At 42.6% G+C, this 22,076-nt stretch overlaps 3 protein-coding genes across 3 annotated transcripts; 2 read left to right on the top strand and 1 right to left on the bottom strand.

The window, feature by feature from the left end:
- The first annotated feature begins 3,131 nt into the window (after nucleotides 1-3,131).
- On the top strand, nucleotides 3,132-8,370 carry PHETA2 (PH domain containing endocytic trafficking adaptor 2). The gene is made up of 3 exons (XM_063134655.1): nucleotides 3,132-3,381; nucleotides 5,712-5,936; nucleotides 7,129-8,370. The coding sequence occupies exon 3, from the start codon at nucleotides 7,144-7,146 to the stop codon at nucleotides 7,945-7,947; it is 804 nt and encodes a 267-aa protein (XP_062990725.1). The 5' UTR covers nucleotides 3,132-3,381; nucleotides 5,712-5,936; nucleotides 7,129-7,143; the 3' UTR covers nucleotides 7,948-8,370.
- A 2,984-nt stretch (nucleotides 8,371-11,354) lies between these two features.
- SMDT1 (single-pass membrane protein with aspartate rich tail 1) lies at nucleotides 11,355-14,711 on the top strand. The gene is made up of 3 exons (XM_063134656.1): nucleotides 11,355-11,557; nucleotides 13,237-13,377; nucleotides 14,418-14,711. Exons 1-2 carry the CDS (start codon nucleotides 11,414-11,416, stop codon nucleotides 13,372-13,374), a joined length of 282 nt encoding a protein of 93 aa, XP_062990726.1. The 5' UTR covers nucleotides 11,355-11,413; the 3' UTR covers nucleotides 13,375-13,377; nucleotides 14,418-14,711.
- Nucleotides 14,712-17,022: 2,311 nt separating this feature from the next.
- On the bottom strand, nucleotides 17,023-20,083 carry NDUFA6 (NADH:ubiquinone oxidoreductase subunit A6). The gene is made up of 3 exons (XM_063134657.1): nucleotides 19,915-20,083; nucleotides 18,363-18,478; nucleotides 17,023-17,242 (listed from the first exon to the last, which is right to left on the bottom strand). The coding sequence occupies exons 1-3, from the start codon at nucleotides 20,057-20,059 to the stop codon at nucleotides 17,111-17,113; spliced, it is 393 nt and encodes a 130-aa protein (XP_062990727.1). The 5' UTR covers nucleotides 20,060-20,083; the 3' UTR covers nucleotides 17,023-17,110.
- Nucleotides 20,084-22,076: the final 1,993 nt, after the last annotated feature.

A 22,076-nucleotide genomic window follows, 5' to 3' on the forward strand; every position in this document is an offset into this window, starting at 1 on the left:
TTAATGGCCATTCAAGACCAAGGTATCCCCAAATACTTTGTATTAGAACAGGAAACAATATCTAGTTATGGGGAAGATTGTCTAGCTCCTTCCTATCTTTCCTCTCTCATCTCACACTATTGCCCCGCTCGTGCTCTTCGCTCCTCTAATGCCATGTTTCTCACCTGCCCAAGGGTCTCTACTTCCCTTGCTCGGCTTCGTCCATTTTCTTCTGCTGCCCCTTACGCCTGGAACACTCTTCCAGAACATTTGAGAACTACAAATTCAATCGCAGCTTTTAAAGCTCAACTAAAAACTTTTCTTTTTCCTAAAGCTTTTAAAACTTGATTTTGTTCTGACTTTATACTGCTAGTTTTACCCTACCCTGTGCCTGTTTGGTGCATTCTCTTCCCCTCCTTATTGTTTTATTATGATTTTATTAGAATGTAAGCCTATGCGGCAGGGTCTTGCTATTTATTGTTTTACTCTGTACAGCACCATGTACATTGATGGTGCTATATAAATAAATAAATAATAATAATAATAATTATAATAAAAATAAGATTAGTTCTTTCCCAGCTACTGTGAGAACTGCAGCTAAGTTCAGTGGAAACAGCGATTTCTGAGGGGTGGGGCAGATGACATCAGTGTCTCTGCTAATAAAAAAGTACTACACTGCATCCCTGTGAGCAATGGTTCCACTATACCACTGATCCTTGAGATTGTTCTCCTGGGCAGGATCTACAGTACTGTTTTATAATAATTTTGACAACTGTTTGGGCCCAGGACACATTTCATATACAGTTTTCAAACCATTTTCAAAGTGTTATAGCCTGCTTGGTGTATGAGTTGAGGTGGCTCAAGCTTATTTTGGGGATGCATATCCTTGCATTCAGGCTGCTTTCACATCTCTATGTTGAATAAGGAATTGAAACCCAGCAGCTGATTTCAGCCTTGGAGATAGCTGCAGACACACCAAGCCTCTTCTCAAAATGACGGCTTCTTGCCTTTTAAATCTTGACCCCTTTCCCTCATGGGCCCCTTTCAGAAGGCACCTTAAACCGTGGCTTTCACCATGGTGAATAAAGCTTTTTGCTTGATTCACCATGGTTAAAGCCATAGTTTAAGGTGTCTTTTGAACAGGGCCATGGAGACATAAAGGAAAATGTGCAAATCCTGTTCTACCCAATTGCTTTTTAAGGGATGGGAGGCTGTGATGCTGCTCCTGTCCTGAACCACTTAACCTATTACTCAGTAGAAGACAAGGGCCAAGGGAAAGTTATGGCACAGGACATGCATAAGATGAATTCGACCAGTAAGTTTTCCTGATCGAATGCATTCTTGTCCCATAACTTTCTCTCCCTTGGCCCTTTCTTTCTTTCTTTCTTTCTTTCTTTCTTTCTTTCTTTCTTTCTTTCTTTCTTTCTTCCTTCCTTCCTTCCTTCCTTCCTTCCTTCCTTCCTCACATTCTTAATGTCAGCAGTGACAAGCAAGAACAGGAGGTAGAAGATTTGGGCTAGATCTGTCTTACTTTGGGAATGCTCTCAAGGCTGGCAGTGAGGTGGCTGCCTCAGAAAGGGAGTAGCCAGTGGAGGCTGGTGGCTCTGATATCAGTGGGATGATGAATCTGTTCCAGTTTTCAGCAAGAACTAATCAGAAATCTATAGGAGCCATCCAAAGTGCTCTGCACTACCCCATTAAGATTGGAGGTAGCAGCAGCAGCAGCCCCCCAGTTCTTCCCATGCTCCTCAGCTGATGCTCTGGCAGTGGTGATCCTTGCTGGCTTGGCTGGCTGGCTGGCTGGCTCTTTGTTTTTAGAGGCACGAAGGTGGAGGCTAGAGGGAAAGTGTCAGGAGTGTGTTTGAGCAATTTATTCACATCAGATTGAGGGGCTTCAACAGAGGCATTTTCAGATTTCCTTGTCACTGGAAACTTGCTTAAAACTTGCTTTTTCCCTCTTTCCTGTTGTTCCCTTCCCATCCCTTTTTCCTTTTGTGTCATGTCATTATAGATTGTAAACTAGTGGGGCAGGGGCACTGCTTTAGGACCCTTTTGGGTTGATGAGTGGGATAAAAAGGCTTTAAAATAAATAAATACAATTAAAAACATACTGTATGGTCTCGTGAAGCCTTGATTCCTGCTACTAGCTAAAGCGTTTTGTTTCTGTCTCAATACACTTGGGAGACTGGTGCTGTTTGGTTTCTGACTTTTAGGGCACAGTCCAATGCATAATTAGACAGAAATAAGTCTGACATGTTGGCAGAGAAATGCTGCGGTTTGTAGGAAATAGTTCTGTCTAAACATGCATAGATTGTGCCCTTACTTCCTTTTTGCTCAGTAGTGCATGTTGCAATGTGGTGCCGTCTTGTGGATACAATTTAAAGTAAGGAGGCAACTTTAAAAAAATAATACAAAAAAATACATGTTCAGCAATTTCTTTGTTTACGTTTTCAAACAATAGAACTGTCACATTGTTACATTAGCAGCTCTTCAGGATATACTTTCATTTGTTCCTTACTTGAGTAAGGATCCTCGAAGAAGATCCCAGCATAACTTATTATAGACGGAGATTTTTTCACTTGGCATAGCAGAGTCGTCCTTTGAAAATAGCTTCTATTGGCAGAATTTTCTGGAGGTTTTGCGAATAGCGCTGATCTTGCGAGCGGAGGATTAAAATCTAAAGTACTAAAGAGACAAACACACACTAAAGACGCCCTTGCCAACAATAAAAATAAGATGCTTTGGGACAAGAATTCTTGGGAGTGGGGAGGGAAGAGGATGCTAACACGAGATGGACTTGGTTGTAACGTATTAAACTTGTTAGGATCTACATTACTGCTTTAAAACGGTTTATAACAGTAATGACAACTACACTCCCTATACATTTGTCAAACCGTTTTCAAAGTGTCTGTTCCTGCTTGGTGTAGATCTGTGAGCAGTGAATATAACGACCACGAAAAAAGATTAATCTTAAAGGACACCAATGGCAAATCAACCCTTCCTCGCTGATATACAGTCTGGTTTTTCTATACGTGGCTTTTATGGTTTCGTAAGAAAAGTGTGTGTGTGTGTGTGTGTGTGTGTAGGGGGGAACATTATAAAGAACGTAAAACCTCCCCTCCGTGATGTGAGGTTGCTGGAAAACCTGGACTTTTAAAGAGCTACCTCCGGAGGGTCCCAGTACTTGCTACTCCAGTGACGATCCTGCGTTCCGGGTTTTGCATTAGGAAAACCTACACCAATAATAGTCAGAGCTCAACAGAGAAAGAGGGAGGACAAAACTACTACCACTTAAAAAAAAAAAAAAAAAAAAACACCAGAAAGGAAAAGCAAGCAGGGATAACTGACTAAGCCAAGGTTGAACGAAGTCCCGAATAGTTATGTTTCCAGGATTTGAGGAAGGTAAGATTATTTTCCCCTTCTACTTCTCGGAGGAGGCCTGTCCCTGAACTCAAAATCATCTCCGGCAAACTCGGTTAACGAGGAGATCCCCCCTTCGCTGCCCCTCCGGAACGATGCAGGCATTCGGAGCTCTGGGCCTTTGAAAGAATCGTCATAGCCAGCCTTTGGCTCTAAGGACTCAGTTCAGTCGCCCATCGATTACACCCCATGTTGTACCACGTCTGCTTAATGAGACTGTGCCAGTGGAGGCTGGTGGCTCCGATTTCGGTGGGACTGTGAATCCATTCTGGCTTTCAGTCAGAACCAACCTGAACTCTAAAGAAGCTATCCAAGGTTCTGACTCCATTCTGGTGATAGGGTTCAGCACTTTGGTTAGCTCCTGTATAGTTCTGGCTAGAACCCAGAATGGATTCACAGCCCCATCGAAATCAGAACCACCAGCCTGCACTAGACTAAGTATAAAAAATAACTTTTCAAGTGCGGCTCTCAGTCTGGTTTCAACATGCAGAAGAGGTGCTCCCATTAAATGAGAAGGGAAAGAGTGGCTGTTCCAGTGTTAGGAAATATCAAGATAAGGTACTACTTTCTTCCCTTGACTTAAGCTAGATCTCCATTACTGCTTTATAGAGGTATTGAAGTGCACTGATAAATGCTGGGGCACAATCTACATTCCATATACCACTTTCATAGTGCTTTTTATTCCACATTCATAATGAACTGACACAAGGTGTAAATCTGGCCTTTATTAGGGAGACTGTCTTTCTCCTCCTTGGGTGGGACAGTTAAAAGATTATATATCTGACCATTTCCCTTAGTATTGTCTTCTGCACCAATTGACAGCAGCTGTTCAGCATTTTAGGCTCTTTCCTAGCCCTACCTGAAATTGCCAGGGATTGAACATGGGACTTCTGCATGCAAGTTCTGGATCAGTGTCTGGACTTAGTGAGACAGGATGAGGTCCAATAAACTGAAGTTGACTCCTGGCAGGATGGAGGTCCTGTGGGGTGCATGATTATGGACTCTGACAAGCTTATTGCCTGTTCAGGATGGGATTGCACTCACTCTGAAAGATCAGGTGTTAGGAAGCAGACAGTATAGATGCTCCAACCAAACAAGGGTCCCAGCCACAATCCTGGCTACTGAAACACCAGGGTAGGGGTGTACAAAGTGGCTGGGGCTCTGACCAAATGCAAGGTAAAGATTAGAGCCAAGTTACCTAAACACACACTCTCTCACACACGCACTTACTCAGAAAGAGGGGGTGGAGGAGGATGCTTTTGTAGATGAGCCTCCAAGACCTAAATACCTTTCCTTGGATCTGAATTACCTGTTCCTGAAGGCTGGATAATAGGGTGTGTTGCAATTCCAAGTTTGAGGCAGTAATGGGCTCCTTTAAAAATAAAAAAATGAGGCTTCTGTCCCCTTATGAGAGAGACAGACCTATCCAGCCAAAGTGCTCCTAGCGTGGTGGATGAAAAGCTGCTAGGATGACGGGTCTTGCCACATGGGGTGGTTCAGGTTTTCATAGGCAAGAAGCCACCAGATTTGCAAATAAAGCTGTGTGTGTTCACAGGCTCTGGGTAGGTCCCTGCCTGTGACCTTGTAAACTGTAGTGAGTGGTTGCCAGGTGTAGCCGGATCATAAGCCCCTTAACTTAGCTTTCCCTCCAAACCACTCCCCTACCTCTTTTGTTTTCCTACTCCCATGAGTGTTAGGGATTCTGCACTACCCAATCCCCTCCTTTTTGTACTTGTTCCCCAGGCTACTCCCTCCTTTGCAGAGCGGACAGATCACACATGTCTGTAGTCTCATTAGGGGTTGTAAAACCAGCACTGCCAAGAATATAGCTAATTTCCCCACAGAGTACATTTCTCATGGAAGGCTTGCCAAGTTCATTATCATAATTATGTTTATGTTATATTGCTATTGCTTTACCAAATTAATTTCCCCAATATCAACTTGGGCATTTTAAATGCATGTGCATAATCAAAACATGTGCCAAGTGGTTTTCTTTGGTCTGCGGGTGGATTCTTGGGTCAGGGCTCTTATTGCCATAGGTGCGCCATTGTCAATATCTAGAGGTCCTTTGGTTTAATGATTGTGTGTCTGAAAACAATGTTATATTGCTAGGAAGTATACCTTAGGAGAGGCATTTCAACCTTTTAAAATGGGTAAAATGCACAAAAGCTGGGAAGCCATCAAATCATTGGAAAAAGGGCCATGGTTATCTGGGGAACCAGATAGTATGCATTGTGTGCTGTTTCTGGGGTATGTGTATGTGTGTGCACCTGTGCACATTTTAAAATTGAAATGTCAATTATCTGTTTCAGTTGGAATGTTGGGAGTCCATCTTCAGCATTTTTGCACTGAGTGACACCAATAGCCTAGTGAATCCTCATTGACTGGGAAACTGTCGAAGAACTTCAGCCTAAGTAACATCAATGTTGATACACTCTCTTTCCTATTTGCACAATCAGGATGTGTGCATACAAGGACTGATGCATCTGCACAGATTCAGCTAGCTGGAGTTTATTTTTCTCAATGAATAGGAGCAGGTGAGAAGATAGAACAGTTTCACTAGATGAGAAATTTCACTAGGTGAGTAGAATAGTTTCACCAAAAGAGGCTGCAGTCAGATGCTGCTAAGTATGAAAGTCTTCTTCTGTATACCCTGTTTCCATCACACCAGAATGAGGAGGTATTAAAATGTACATGGTAGTACCTGAAAGAAAATACTTGTTTGGGCACCCTGTGGTAATATTAGTGATGCTTAATGAGTCTAGTAAAGAGCATACAAGAAAGGATCTATTTTTTATGTTTTATATTACAAGTTGCTTTATAGAAGGGAACATCATACATATTTGAAGACAATTACTTGGGAATGAAAGATGGATTTCAAGAGATCTCCCACTTTCTACAATCCACAATTCTCCAAGAGGCATGATGTACTTTGGAAGAGAAACTATCAAGATAATTGTGGCTCCTGCAAATTTATTCTGCTACTGATAGAATATTGTGGGCTCATTGATAGATATTTTAAAGCAGGCATGAGCAACTTGTGGCCCTCCAGATGTTTTGGCCTACAATTCCCATCAGCCCCAACCAGCACAGCCAATAGTGAAGGGGAAATTAGGGGAATTGTAGGCTTAAACATCCAGAAGGCCACAAGTTGCCTACCCATTTTGAAGCAATGATATAGGGACTGTAACATTTCCTAGATGGATCTGGGAGTAAGATCCTATGTTTGTCAGGCTTGTTTGCAGCACCAGCAAATTTACATGGCTGAGTAATCCCCCTGCATATCATTTCCACATGAAAGTGCCCAGTGGAAGACTTTATAAACCTGTGAGCACAGCATGCCACACTGGAACTAGCACTTGTGTGCATATGAGTGAAAGAACTCTGTTGTAACTTATTGAGATCAGTAGGAACTTTTCATTTAATCCCTTGGGGAATCTGTTTCTTTTACTCTTGTGTATCTAAGTGGCAGAGCTACCTAGTCTAGTTCTGGATAGCTTAATAAACATCCAGCAACAAGATGCTCAGAAAAATTACTTAGATCTTAGTAATTCAAGGTGGGGGGGGGGTTGGCCCAGCATCACAGTCAATATTTTATAGGGTTGATTTTGTAGTGTGGACATCTTTAGACCTTCAGGAGCAATCCTGAGACTATGTTCTACAACTACCTGGATTAGCAGTCTGTTCCAAGTGGCAATTCAGTGCATTTCCTCTCTCTACATTCTGCAGGGTAGGATTGCTACAATGAAGCTGAATGAGCGTAGTGTGGCATATTATGCCACGAGTGACTCTCCAGCAGACCACACTGGCTTTCTGTGCAAGCGGGTGGAGCGCCACCATCACCACCACTACCACACCACTTCCTACCACCGCCGTTGGTTCATCCTCAAGGGTAACTTGCTATTCTATTTTGAAGCGCAGGAGAGCCGTGACCCCCTTGGTCTCATTGTGCTGGAGGGTTGCACCGTGGAGCTGTGTGAGGCTGCTGAGGAGTTTGCTTTCGCCATCCGCTTTGATGGCACTGGCGGCAAGGCCTATGTGTTGGTTGCTGACTGCCAAGCTGTAATGGAGGCTTGGGTGAAGGCACTTTCGCGGGCCAGCTTTGATTACATGAGGCTAGTGGTTAAGGAACTTGAGAAACAACTACAGGAGGCCCGGAAGAGCTTGGTTGCCTGCCACAAATTGCCAAAGAAGTCCTCTTCTGGACGGAAGAGACATCTCTCCAATCCCACGATGGTACCCGTCCAGGAGCATCCTGTCATCCTGGAGAATGGTTACTCTACATGGGACAATGGTTGCACTCTTGCAGGAATGGTTCCTTTGGACACTGATGGGGGATATTTGAAACCTCCACCTTTACCTCCTCGCCGAAGATTCACAGGCAGCAATGTAAATGCAGCACTTGCTGCTGGCCTAGCTTCTTCTGTTCAAGAAAGTCCTGTTTCTCCAGAGACAGCCTGTTTCTCAAAATTACATGATTGGTATGGTCAGGAGATTGCAGAAGTGAGAAGGGAATGGCTAGAAAGTCAGAAAAGAATAGAAATGTGAAAATGCATATCAAGCAGGTTTTCACAGAGTTCTTGCTTGCCACACTTGTGTATTGTTCTCCCAGACAACAAAATGACCAAAGAACTGATATTGCTTTCCTGAATAATTAATTTCAGATTCTGCATGACTCACTGTCACAACTTGGTGACAGTGAACTCACTCTGTAACTCCAGCAGAAGTTGCATGCAAGAGGCTACGGTGTACTTTCACACACTGATGTAAGACTCACAATAGTGGTCCAGTTCTCTATGTTAAAATAGCAGCTTCTAGATATGAGAGCAATCTATGCATCACCATTCTGCCTCTTCTTCCATACAATCTTAATAATGGCATTTAATCTTGATATTACAGCTGCTTTAAGATATGCTGGAGAGGCTAAGTGTGAGTTAAATAGCATGGTAGTTAGGTACCTTGCCCTACTCACTAGAACAATAATATCCAGCAATGTATATATCACATTTCAAATATTCCAAGCGCTTCACATGCATTATGTAAGGATTATGGACAACAACCTGATATGGCAGACTTGTATCATTATCCCCTAATTGTAGATGGGAGTGGGGAGAGAGTTGAGAGCACAGTAGTTTGCCAGACCACTTAGTGAGTTCACAGCCAAAGTGAAATTTGCCCCAGGATTTTCCCAGCTCACACTCTTAGTCACAACATTGCACTAGCCCTCATACCAGAAAAAAAATGCATTAAGGAAGAAAAGATTGAATAGCTTCACAATGCCTTTTGGTTGGTAATGCTATGAGCCTTTCATCTGAAAATACCCAGGTAAAATACACCAATGTTTTGAACAACATTTCAGAATGGCTCTTTTGACATTAAAGCCCATCTTTCCAATGTTCACAGCTGAGGACTCAAGTTAATACTAACTTCACATTACTCCACTCCAGTTCTTGTGCAATAATTACGAAAAGAAGAAATGATTGTTACCTGAGAAGAAAAATTCCCAAATGGGATGGACTAAGAGAAAGATGAAAAGAAGCAGGTTCAATTTTAAACTTCTTAGCCACCTCAACCACAATAATTTGGTTGTGGGTTTTGTGGTTTTAAATCTAAGAACTGTAGCAAATAGCAAGCATACGTACACAGTCTATATATAATATTACTGCTTTCTGCTGTTTTGGATCCAGTTTGGTCTTTAAAGATTTTGCACACTAGTGACTAATTGTTATCCAACAAAACCATTGTTTACTACTCCATGATGGGCTCAAATAAGCCAATGCTGGTAATAACCATTCCTTCTATTATTAGTTTATGGGCAGGTGCAATAACTTAATAGGATGACTATTTCAGCTGAGAGAAAAGAACCACCATGACTGTTGTTACTAACATAAGACTAAGATGCCAATTCCAACACAAGTGAGAGTGGCTGATTACTTGATTGAAAATTGTATTACATCTGACCCCAAAGACAGACTTTCCTCCAGCAGTGCTACTCTGGAATAACCTCATCAGTAGGCAATATATTTGCTAAATTCAAACAATAAAAGAATATTAATAATGTCATGGTGCTTTACACTCTGGTAATGTTGTATTAGATATATACTGCATGTCATTTTTAAAAGAATATTTGCATGTGTTGTGTTTTATACATAAATCAAGAATGTTCAGTATTATTTCATAGTTATTTCATAGTTCAAACTTAATATTGAATAAACCTTTTTTTTTACATGTAGCTTTTGGTTGCACACTTACTTTAGAGTGTGTCTCATTAAACCATGTGAGTCTTCTAACATAAGAAGAGCCCTGGTGGATCAGACAAAAGTCCTATTGAGTCCATCCTCCTGATTCCCAAAGTGACCAACCAGATCTTTATGGGAAGTTGACCATGAGAGGTTATAGGCCTCTAGCTGTTATTGTTTCCTGGAAATATGCTGACTTGTGTAGTATTAGGTCATGATGACTGGAAGCAATTGATAGCATTATGAATTTGTCTAGTCCCCATTTTAAAGTCATCTTTAGTTAGTGCCCATTACATCTTGTAGTGACTCCCAAAACTGCATATCACTGCAACAGCAGGTGAAGTAACTTTAGCAGTACTGCATTTCTTTGTAACACCCACCACATCCCCAGCTGCTGAAAAGGGAGTTCTATGGGGTGAGTAAAGGATAGTACTCTTAGGGTGTAATCTTATGCAACAGTGAAAGGATGGTGTGCATGCATGCCTTCTCCTACGTGGCCGCAGTAGGAGGGGTGTGCTGAGCAGCGAGCGGCCATAGAACTTGGGCATAGGAGCAGGAGCACCGCTGCACCTCTTTTTCTCAAGTCATTGCCACTGCTTGCTTCCTAGCTGGGGCTTGGCTGAGTTCTCTGAGCGGGGGTCGGCAGCTGTAGGTCTGAGCGAGCACTGGAGGAATCACAGCTGGCTTTTTCCCCTCGCAGGCTCAAGCCTCTGGCACACTTCACTGTGCGCTTGGAAGCTAGCCCTGTTCTGAGGCCTACGCTGGCCTGGGGCAAAGCGTTTAACTGACAAGTGTTTTACTGTTGTGCGCCGTCTTGGGGGGACTCCTGCCCTGAAAGGCAGCCAAGAAATACTTTAAATAAAAATGAAATTTAATAAACACAGGCTACACATTTTCTTGTCAGCCCAGGCTGTTCGCCCTCTTCCCCCTTGCCGCCCTGTCTCCCTGCTGGCTAAACGGGGCAGACGGAGGGGATTCGGTGTCGGGACTCAGTGTGGGTATTGATCCACGAATTCCCTGCCTATGTATGCAAATCACATATAGCGTGTGGATGCCCACTTGTGCAATCAGCCTCATCTTTTGCGAGTCCCCACTTGCCGAAGGACAATGAGGCTGTTATCTTATACCCTCATACCTAGGAGTAAGCCCCATTGAGCTCAGTGGGATTTACTTTTGAGTAGATACCTTGTCTACTTGTAGGAGGCTGTCTATATAAGGAATATATAACCAGTGCTCGCTGCCACTAGTGGCAGAGTTTTGAAGTCTGCTCCCTTTGTCCTGACCCCTAATTTGCGATATTCAGAGTGCACTCCACTGCAGGGCTGTGGTAAGGCACTCTCTCAGCCACACAGCCTCCTTACTCTGCAGATAACGAACTGTATTTGAACTGGCAGGTATATTTATTGTTTCAATGTGTGGTGGTGGTAGAATTGCATGAATTAAGTCCCAATTTAGAAAAAGTAGGAACTCCTATTTTTTAGTTGGCGGTGCTTAGTCACAGCTACATCTAAAGCTTAGATTCTTTTCTATCCCTCCCGTCTCCGGAGGACGTTTAAAAATGGCTTCTCAATGGCAACCAGGAAAAGATCAACTCAGACAATGAGACCGTTTCTCTAGTTTTTAATCTCTGTGGCTTCGCCTCAGCCGCGGACGCATGCGTACTGGAAATATACGTCTCCGTCGACGTATCGCGATATTTGAAAAAATACCGCCCCACTCTTTTGACAGCCCGTACGCGTCACTATAGCGCCGAGGAAGAAACCAACACAGAGGAGATGGCTGGACGCCTGTGGGGAACGGCTATGTCTTGGGCACGGGCGGGGCCTGTTGGGAACGACAGAGGATCCTCGGCGGCCGTTGCGCCCTCGCGAAATGTAACCGTCACCCGGAGTGGCGCCATCTTGCCTAAGCCGGTCAAAGTGAGTGTATGGAAGGGGAACCATGGGCCGTAATGGAGAAACCGGCGAGGAGTAAGCCCACCAATCGCTAAGCAGGATGTGGTGCCGTACATGGGTTTAATTGGCAAATTGTACCAGCCACTGGCTTATACGGATTACTTTCAAGGGCGGGGTTTGGTAGTTGAGTGGCAGATTGTTATCCAATAGACGCTGGGCTAGGTGGGACTTAGAACACGGAAGCATCGGTAGAATGAGGATTCCCTTTTCTACTCGACAGGCGTTACGGTTAGAGAATGAGCAGTGGCCCCTTTCCTCTTACTACCCCTCTCAGACACGGGTTATTTTAAAAAGCCGGGGCGTCGGCATGTTTTCTTTTTCTTCTCTGTCATTCAAACTTCTGAAATGTCGAGTACTGTATTCTCTCTGTCCCTTGTAGCTCTCTTGTATCTTCGGTGAGATGGAATATTACTAACGTGGATGACTGACTTCCACCGTGTTGCTTCTTGCCAAATTGACGTTGACAAGTATAGAGTGGAATGAACTAGACAACTTCATCAGGGACCAGCATTTTGCCTTTCAGTATTCTCTTCCCTGCCCACCCACCCACCACCGAACAAAGTCCAGAAGCCAAGCTCCAGACTTTTTTTTTTAGATGTTCCATACCTACCTGACCAAACAATGGTGAATACAAGGGAGAGTAGAGGATAAACGTTAGGGACAACGTGAATGGGAAAGGGCATTCCGAAAAGGGGAAGTCATCTTAATTTGACCCGGGGGAGAAAAGTTTTCCACTGCTTTGTTTGAATAGAATTTCAGATATATGCAGTATTACTGTGTAAAAATATTTGCAGTGATGTGCAGGTTGGCTGGCCTTTGAAAGCTGTAGTGTCATACATTCTGTAATATAGTCATACTGTAAATGTACTCCTTTATTACTCTTGTGCTTTGTACTGAAAGCAAAACTGTTTTTGCTGGACTGTTCAGTAGATCCATTCCTCAAGTCTAGAAAACATCTTTGAGAGAGTATCTGATATTATGCATTTTTGTTTTCTTAATTGTGATTTTAGGATCACCTTAATTGGTGTTGCATCCTTAATATCCCAACTCTATTCTGTTTGTCTATGACTTCCATTTTTTTCTATGTACGAGGACAGCCTTACAAAGATTTATGCATGTGGGATTAAATATGTGTTAGTTGAACTCTGTAAGACTAAAAGCTCCATCCAACGAGCGTTTTATTGCATGCTCATTACTGGGCACTCAGAGTTTGCTCAGGTCCCTCACATGACAGCATCTGCCTCCCGTGACCCTTCTGGCCTTCCTTGCGCGATAAAAAAAACCCTCATTAAGTCCAATGATTTTTTAAACTCGGAATTGCTGTCTCCTGCATATCCTCAGTTACTTCCTCTTTTCACAAGGCCCATTGAGAACAGCAGACTCAATGGGCCTTGTGAAAAGAGGAAGTAACTGAGGAATGAAAACATGGTGTAGAAGCAGAGGTAGGGAGCTTGTTAACCCCTGGTGTGATGGAGTTTTAAGTGTGTTATTCATCATATGAACAAGTCTCTGATGTTTATTTAAACCTTTCTGTCAGTTCTACATTTAGATACTCTGGCAACTATGCAGAGATTTAGTGATGGCTATCTTTTTCTGCAGAACCTCCAGAGAGATATTAACTGATGTTCAATTAATCTCTGTAGATGCCCTTTGGTCTTCTCCGTGTGTTTGTCATTGTAATCCCCTTCCTCTATGTTGGGACACAGATCAGCAAGAACTTTGCAGCTTTGCTTGAGGAACATGATATCTTTGTGCCAGAGGATGATGATGATGATGACTAACAGGTATGACTATAGATAAAACTACTAACTTAACTGAAACATTTCCATTTGACATAGAAGATTGTGCAGCAAGGCACTGTAGCCTATCTTGTGAAAAGCTGTGGTATAGCAGTTTTCTACATCCACAAGCACATTTACATCCTTTAGTAATAGCCGTGATGTCTTAGATTCTGATCAATCCTTGAACATAATACATCTAAAGCAGGGGTGGGCAGACCTCAGGCTTCTGGGATCACCCTTTGTTTTTATTTTATGACAACCATGGTGTAAAATAGTAGTTCAGATAGGTGGACATATATGCTAAGTTAATGAACAGCTTACCTCTGAGCATATTCTCAGTCCAGGAACTAATGGCCAGTATCAAAACCGAGCTCACAAGTCCTTTCACACACAAAAATCCACTCCTGATTTTCCTCCAATTGGTTTTTTTTTTTTTTTGGCACCCTAAGTAAAGGGTTGGTGGGAGCTTTTTAGTTGTTATTCTAAAATGAATGGGAGCCAGAACCCCTTGATCTGCCTTCTGCCTATCTAAAGGACATCTAAATACTACAGATGGATTAAGACATCTCTCCCCACCACTTCCACTGTCTTAGCATCATAACTACATAGTTCATAATCTCTGCCCTTTCCTGCCCGCCCCCCACGCTCCGTCATCTATATCCAGTTCTGTAGTAAGAATACAAGAAGTTATGTCTTACTAACTACCTGTCTATCTGAAGTCTTCTCCTTATGTGTATAACATTGGAAAAATTAAAGCTGGACAGTGTACGTTTAGGGCATGTCAAGGAATTCTAAAATTTCTTGGCAGCCTATTCTATAGCAAGCCAATAAAAGTATATTTCATTTGGCAAAGTTACAGTAAACTTGCTTTCTTACTGTCTGTGTGACAGAAAGCAGTACACATATCACATAACATATGATATTACAATCTTGTCCATTTGAGCCTACTGAGTCCTGCTGTACAGAACGCAAAATTAATATTTTACAGCTGAACATAGGGGCAGTTTCATAGTGTGGAATAACGTTTTTTTGTTTCTTTACAGGGCTGCAAATACATAGAAATACATAAAGTATTCTGACATCAATCTCTAGTCCTGCACCCCTCTCTCTAGTTTGTAAAGAAGGCATTTGCAGGCAGCTGGACTTCCACCATATCACTGAATGATCTGTGCATGGCTAAACGAGCACGACCTATATGCATGAGGATGCATATATGCTTGTTGGTTCAATAATCATTGTATGCAGCACTTCACATTTTCTGAAAGAGCGTTTGGGGACCTTGTTTTAATGTAGGTAAAGAAATGGTTTAGACTGCAAATAAAAATGATAGAGCAAAACTTAAGTGTCTTCTTTAATTGTCTTGTGCTGCAATCTAAGCAGCGCTACCAAGGAATATATCTTACTGCACTCAGACATTTATATCTGGGTAATTAGGACTTTGCTGTTCATAATATTTATATACTACTTTTCATTTGAAACAATGCTGGAAGCCATTTACAAAAGAATAAGCAAAGTAAACACACACATACACACATTCTCCCCCTCCCCCTCTAAAAGGAAAGAAAGCACACTAGAATCCAAGTTTGGGCGAGTATTATTACTATTCCATTTCCTACAGAGAAAAAAGCATAGGTCAAATGGAACTGAATTTGTTACATCTTTTAAATAAACTGTAAATCCTATTTAAGGAAAAGCCGTTTAACTTCTTGTCTAAAGCAGAGCTCAAATTTATTCCACCCCTAACCCTCTAAATTTGCCATTTCATTGGTATGACAATTGAGTATTTCACATTTACCAAGTCAAGAGATGCATTAGTCTTCAGTTTTGAATTAGTTTCATTTAAAAACTGGCCAAAGGAAATTGGTTTGCTGTTTAATCATAGCAACTTTGCCCACTTACCTAAATTATTTATACTTGTACTGTATTTTCTTCCATGCATCTGAAATATTCCTAAAGTCTAATCTGAAGGACAGTGGGATTGAAGTTCATAGAGTGAGGTCTATAATCAGTGCTAAAAAATTTCCAAGAATTCTAACCTGAAGCCTAGGATATTTAAAACATCTAGTATGAGTATCTCAGTCTGTAGAGTTATGACATACTTGCCAAAGATGGTTGGGTAGCACTGCTCTAGAATTGTACAGTTACACATTAAATGTACATGCTTGGATCTGCTTGCATATATTAACAGAATTAAGATTTTCTTATGTCAGCCTTTTGAGGAAAGAAGCAGTGGTCCTACATGCAATCTAGCCACAAGAGGGCTCCTTTGTATAGTGGGAGAGAATACAAAAGAGCAATGGAGGTTGGTTTAGGGAGCAGTAAGCAGCCTTCATGATAGTTGCAATCTTTGTTTCAGAAAATTGAATTTGGGAAGGTTGGAATGTGGCTCAGCTTTCTAGAGAAGGAAGCATCTGTGTAAGGAAGGCCTAAACTATGCTTCCCTAACAAAAGTTAGCAAGCAAAGGGAAACACGATTGGTAGTCTTGGAGGCAAACATTCTTCCTGGCTGAAATTACAATACTGTAATTACAATACTCTTCAGGGAAGACTCAGTGAACTGATATCTTATCAAAAGCAGCATCAACAGAAGCTGCATAAACTAGGATCTAGGTATCTCAGTGGATCACAAGCTGTACCTAAGCCAGCCACGTAGGACACTGACTTACACTGAGCCAGATCATTGGGTCATTTAGCTGACACTGACTGGCAGTGGCTGTACAGGATTTCAGGCAGAAGTTTTTCCAACCTTATCTGGAGAATCCTTCCTCTTGACACCTTGTTAACATTCTTAAAATGTGGTGCCCAGAATTGCACAGTACTCCAGGTGCAGCATGCCTAGTGAAGAACTACTGTGCCTCATAATCCTGAGCCTGTGCTTTTATGAATGTAGCCTAAGGCTAAAAAAAATTGAATGTAGCAACAACATACTTTGTGGCATACATTTAGGGGAGGGGCTCTAGCTCATTATGAGGCACAGCAGTTCTTCACTAGGCATGCTGAACCTGGAGTACTGTGCAGTTCTGGGCACCACATTTTAAGAATGCTAACAAGGTGTCAAGAGGAAGGCTACCAAGATGGGGGTGGGGGAACTAGAAGCCAAGACCTGTGAAAAACAACAGAATGTGGGATTTGTTTAGCCTGGAGAAAAATATGGGGAGACACAATAGCAGTCTTCAAATATCTGAAAAGCTGCCATATAGAAGATGGAACAGAATTCTCCGTTGCTTCAGAGGGCAGGACTAGAATCAATGAATGAAAATTATAGGGAGAAAATTTCAGCTAAACTTTAAAGGAAACTTCCTAACAACTGTTCAACAGTGAAACACATTGCTTTGGCAGGTGGTGGACCTGTGCCGGAGGTCTGTTGGGGATACTGTCATTGCATCCTGCATTGAGCAGGGGTTGGATTAGATGACCTCCAAGGTCACTTCCAACTCTGATTCTGTCTTCAGTGAAAAAACACAGGATAACTCAAATGAAACTAAATGTTCATAGGACTGCAACTGATTTATTATTATTGCACCAGTTGCAACAGAGGTACTGCACACCCAGACTATCCTAAAGTAGATTGCACAAAAGGAATAAAGAATGAATGAAGTATTGGCATCAAGAATTCAGACTCAGAATATAATATTAACAGCCAAGATGGAAACTTTCCGCTGAAGAACTCTTCAATATGTAGGGCTTTATTTCCAACAGAAAATACAGAATTACAGCTCCACAAAGTCTGTTTAGCTCAAGGGTCATGGCCTGCATAGAACTTGGACAGGAAGTCCGTGGGTTGTGGTGTTTCTGTCTCATGAAAAAACCTCATTATATGGGTCCGTTGTTTCCACACATGAATAGTCTCCTGGAGTTCCATTTTCCCCTATATGAAGCAGAAAAAAAGGTTTAAAATTATCCAAAACATTTTCTACCCTATTACTCTAATGCAAGGTAGGAACACAAAATCCTTTTGTTCAATGGTGGTAATATTTCCTGTCAAATCAGGGCTTTGAAATAAAATGCGCAAGCATTACAAGTGACCACTGAAGTTTACTGTGAAACCCGGCTATGTTACGTATAGCTGGAAGAAAGGTACAGTGAGCTGTAGGGTTAGGGAGGTCACCTAGGGAGGTTGTGGGCTCTCCCACACTAGAGGCATTCAAGAGGCAGCTGGACAACCATCTGTCAAGTATGCTTTAGGGTGGATTCTTGCATTGAGCGGGGGGTTGGGGGTTGGACTCAATGGCCTTATAGGCCCCTTCCAACTCTACTATTCTATGATTCTAGGGTGCCCAAGCCCAGTTGAATTGTCCTCAATGCTTCTGAAGATTTCTCTCACTGTCCCTCCCTCCACAGCAGAATAGCCAAGTCCAGTTTCAACATCTATCAGCTGTACATGTATTTCTCTAAGAGTCACTACCCACACAATCCAGCAGCAAGACACAATGAATAAAAAAGACAGGAATCTTTTCTATAATGGAGTAATTACTCCCTTCCTTAACAGGTGAACATTTCAGAACCTGAAGTGTTCTAACACATCTAGAAAGTTTTGAATGGACACTTGCTTCTATAAAACCAATATACAGAACAGAGAAAGACAGCATGCATACATTTAAGTAATGTATTAAAAAAAAGACCAGAATAAGACAATAGATGATAGTTAAAGATTATGCCACCTCAGGAAAATTTATTTTATGGTCTTCCATGGTTGTAGTTATTACCTAATCTTTGATAAGACCAGGTTTATGTGGATTGTTCCTGTGATGACAGCAGTTGATGTTATCACGTGATAACACTAGAGAGGCATCTACATTGTAAGATATGCTTTAGCATTTAAGAAGGAGAATTTAGCTCTTTACTATTTATGACTGAGTCGGGCATTTTATGATGTCTATTATGGACTACTCTATTCTAGATTCCTATGGAAGTCTGACAAAAAGGGAAAGTAGTAGCTCCATGTAATAATCTCCCTATGGATTTAAGACAAGTGTTATTTGGCTTACCTTAATAACAAGCATATCAATAACCCTGGGGTCTGTGGCATGGGCATTCTTCATGAACATCTCCCGCACCTTATCTCGTCCCTGTTTCACTGTGATGTCCAGCTGGTACAGATGCACTAGATATGAGATAAAATGTAGTCTTATGTGAGAAAATGGGCGTTAGTGTTGTTCTTACAAAGTCTAGTACCTCTACTCAAACAAAATTATACTGGCTGGCTGTTTTGTGGAAATTTATGGAAAATACACAAGAATTCTAACAGGAGGCAATACTCCTTTAAGTTGCAGGAAAGAAGAAACTCCTTTCCATTATGTCCAAATTATTTTGGATTTTTACAATGCATTAGTGGGTCAAATCTACTCATTTCCCAGAAGCCACCTGGGCTACAGCATCCAACTTCGCTCCCACCTCCACCAGCCCATTAAATAATATAGTAAGAAGCCACCATCTCTTGGCAACACACATCCTACAGGCATAAATATTATTTCTCTATACATATAACAGTAACAGAAGCAGGCAATTACGCATCCCTTAAGGTATTTCGGTTCTTACAAAGATCATGCTCAAACGCTGACAATTTCACTTTGTGACATGGTGGACTAGAGTTCAAGATTTATTTTTAAGGGATTGCAAAAGCAACAAGACAGTCCACAGTTCATTAAATCTTTCAAACTCTTGTGAATTTTCAGCAGCAGACATTAAGAATTTTTAAGGGGTGAGTTCTCTCCCACTCTACATTTGATGGTATCCATGTTTGAAGACTATATATGGACACTAAACTGCCAGCAGCTGTTTTGCATCTGCCAACCAAACATCACATACAATATGCTAACATGCAACCAATACATACAAAATAGCTTTTGGCTTGTGATACTGCTCCAATGTGTCTCCATGGTATTTAGGAATGTACAAGCTACAACAGTGGCTGTGAATCAATGAATCAATGAAAAAAAACTCCATCACCCTCTTCTAAGCAGGCCCTGGGAACCAAACAGGTTGGGGGGAGAATGCACAGAAATAAAAAAAGGAGCGTAATACAGCCTTTAGTTAATGGGCATAGCTCGAGTCACCCCTGGTTTGGATCTCCCTTACCAAATCATAATATTATACTCACTGCTAACCAATCTCGAATAACAATCAATCTGTTTGTTAGTGGGCACTAATGCAGGTTAGAATTACCCACTAGATTCCAGGCCATGCACTGTCAGAATGGGAAGGTATCTCCCTCCGTGACTTCCAGGGTCCTGGAGGAACTCAGTAGCAGGGAGAAGGTACAGTTCTGGCTCCCACCCTGGCTTGATGCTGCTGAAATACAGACGGGTAGGGGCCACAGCTAAACCTTGCTTTGAATCCGAAAGGGGCAATCCCCCGCCACCGATCTCTACGGGAAAAGGCAGCTAGGGAAAGGGAAGTGGGAGAACACAGCCTGCGATGGTCTCTCCCTAGCAGATCAGCCAGGAAACGGCTCCCGCCCCGAGCAGATTCCACCCACCTCACACCACCCCTTGAAGCGACCTTGAAGCGGAGGTCGCGCGCCTAGTCACGCCTCCTCACCAGTGTTTGGGATTTCTCGGTACCAAGCCCTATACAATTCTCGCACACGCCGTTTGGCCTCAGCCAAGTCTCGGCTGAAGATCGGCTTTACTGCTGCCCCAGTGGCGGCGGCGGCTGCCACTTTCCCGGCTCCGGCAGCCGCCATATTCCTACTATGCAGCTCCCTCGTCGCTTTCCGCATAGAGTAGGAAGATTTGCTTTAGGGTATCCCAAACCTATTGGCTTAGGGACATGTCATTCATCTAAGACTCGCTAGCGATTGGGTAATGCTACAAGTTCTGAGTGGATGCGGCTGCTCTAAATAAACTCACGGCTCTGCTTGGGGAATATACACTAGGATGCGTTATTTACGTACGGAATAATGAGAGGCGTAATCCTATGAATGTTTACCAGTCTTCCTCAACCTGGGGCGCTCCAGATGTGTTGGACTGCATCTCCCAGAATGCCCCAGCAGCTGGCTGGGGCATTCTGGGAGATGCAGTCCAACACATCTGGAGCGCCCCAGGTTGAGGAAGGCTGGTTTAGACAGAAAGAAGTCCTAGAACTCCCAGCATTCCTCAGCTAGCCTGGCTGGGGAATGCTGGGAGTTGTAGGACTTCTTTCTGTCTAAACATTCATAGAACTACGCCTCTAATTATTCCGTATGTAAATAGCGCATCTGTCTATCTTAAAGCTTCATCCCACCTACCTGCTTCCCTCGGATTATCCCGGTAGCGCTAAGCTTTCGCGGTTGTTGTTTTTGCTACTTAGCGACAGCGATCCTTTGCATATCAGGAAGTGAGTTTAAGGGGAGAAATGTAAAAAAATTAAAATTAAAATTAAAAAAATCAATGGATGACCCAATTCAATTCAAATTGGGCATGCCTAAAGCTCTCCCTAATATCTATTACTGTGCCAATTTTGGTATCTTTATCTTTAAAGCATACGAAGATGTGGATTTCTTTAAAATCCTGCTTCTGTGCCCCAGCGGCGGCTTGGAAGTTACGTTCAAAATGTAGGGACGGTGTAAAAGCCGGAATGGAAAGGAACAGGCCGGAACGTCCCCATTATATTAAAAAACCATGCCAAAAACACTGGCATGTGTTAGCAACACTTGGGAACAATATTTTAGGACTAGAACCATTGCAATATTACATCACTATTAACCCCAAAAATCCCAAAACAACATCTAGAACAGAATGGGATGGCCGGAACAGCCACTTCTGAATGAGCGATATCAACCAAACTCACCTGTCAAGTATAACTCCATGGCAGAGATGCAATAAGCCACAAAACATCCAAAGAAACTCCATTTCGATACCCGTTCCGCGCATAGCGCATATTGCTCAAAATGGGCTGGGACAGCAGCTTCCAAGTGAGCTATGTTAACCAAACTCACCAGACACACATTACTAGGTGAGCCTGATATAATAAGCTCCAAAGATTGCCCCCAAAACATGTTCAGATAACTGTTCGGGGCAAAAGTCCGTATTGCACAAAACAAGCCGTAACGGCAGCTTCCCAATGAGGTAAGTCAACCAAACTCACTAGACGCACATTACTAGGTGGGACAGATATAAAAAGTTCCAAATGTTGCCCCGAAACCACGTTCTGATACCCGTTCCGGGCAAAAGTCTGTATTGTGCAAAATGGGCCGTAACGGCAGCTTCCCAATGAGGTAAGTCAACCAAACTCACCAGACGCATATGACTAGGTGGGATAGATGTAAAAAGCTCCAAATTTTGCCCCGAAACCACATTCCAATACCGGTTCCGGGGAAAAGTCCGTATTGCGCAAAACGGGCCGTAATGCCAGCTCCCAATAAGGTAAGTCAACCAAACTCACCAGACGCACATTACTAGGTGGGACAGATGTAAAAAGTTCCAAATGTTGCTCCGAAACCACGTTCTGATACCCGTTCTGTGCAAAAGTCTGTATTGCGAAAAATGGGCCATAACGGCAGCTTCCCAATGAGGAAAGTCAACCAAACTCACCAGACGCACATTACTAGGTGGGACAGATATAAAAAGCTCCAAATGTTGCCCCGAAACCACGTTCCGATATCCGTTCCGGGCAAAAGTCCGTATTGCACAAAACTGGCTGTAACAGAGGAAAGGGGAAAGAAAGAGGGGGGAATGGGGATAGCAGCAGTTAACATAATATTTTGCCTACAGTGTAGATTA

The sequence above is a fragment of the Elgaria multicarinata genome, chromosome 9, assembly GCF_023053635.1.
Source record: "Elgaria multicarinata webbii isolate HBS135686 ecotype San Diego chromosome 9, rElgMul1.1.pri, whole genome shotgun sequence".
In the NCBI taxonomy this organism is placed as follows: Eukaryota; Metazoa; Chordata; class Lepidosauria; order Squamata; family Anguidae; genus Elgaria; species Elgaria multicarinata.

What these genes read in the sequence shown, in the direction of transcription:
- NDUFA6 (XM_063134657.1), bottom strand. Translation starts at nt 20,059, where the DNA reads ATGGCGGCTGCCGGAGCCGGGAAAGTGGCAGCCGCCGCCGCCACTGGG. An exon ending in CCGAGAAATCCCAAACACTG is followed by an intron (nt 18,479 to 19,914) that starts GTGAGGAGGCGT and finishes TCTCATATCTAG; the next exon opens with TGCATCTGTACCAGCTGGAC. An exon ending in TTGATATGCTTGTTATTAAG is followed by an intron (nt 17,243 to 18,362) that starts GTAAGCCAAATA and finishes TGCTTCATATAG; the next exon opens with GGGAAAATGGAACTCCAGGA.
- SMDT1 (XM_063134656.1), top strand. Translation starts at nt 11,414, where the DNA reads ATGGCTGGACGCCTGTGGGGAACGGCTATGTCTTGGGCACGGGCGGGG. An exon ending in TCTTGCCTAAGCCGGTCAAA is followed by an intron (nt 11,558 to 13,236) that starts GTGAGTGTATGG and finishes TAATCTCTGTAG; the next exon opens with ATGCCCTTTGGTCTTCTCCG.
- PHETA2 (XM_063134655.1), top strand. Translation starts at nt 7,144, where the DNA reads ATGAAGCTGAATGAGCGTAGTGTGGCATATTATGCCACGAGTGACTCT.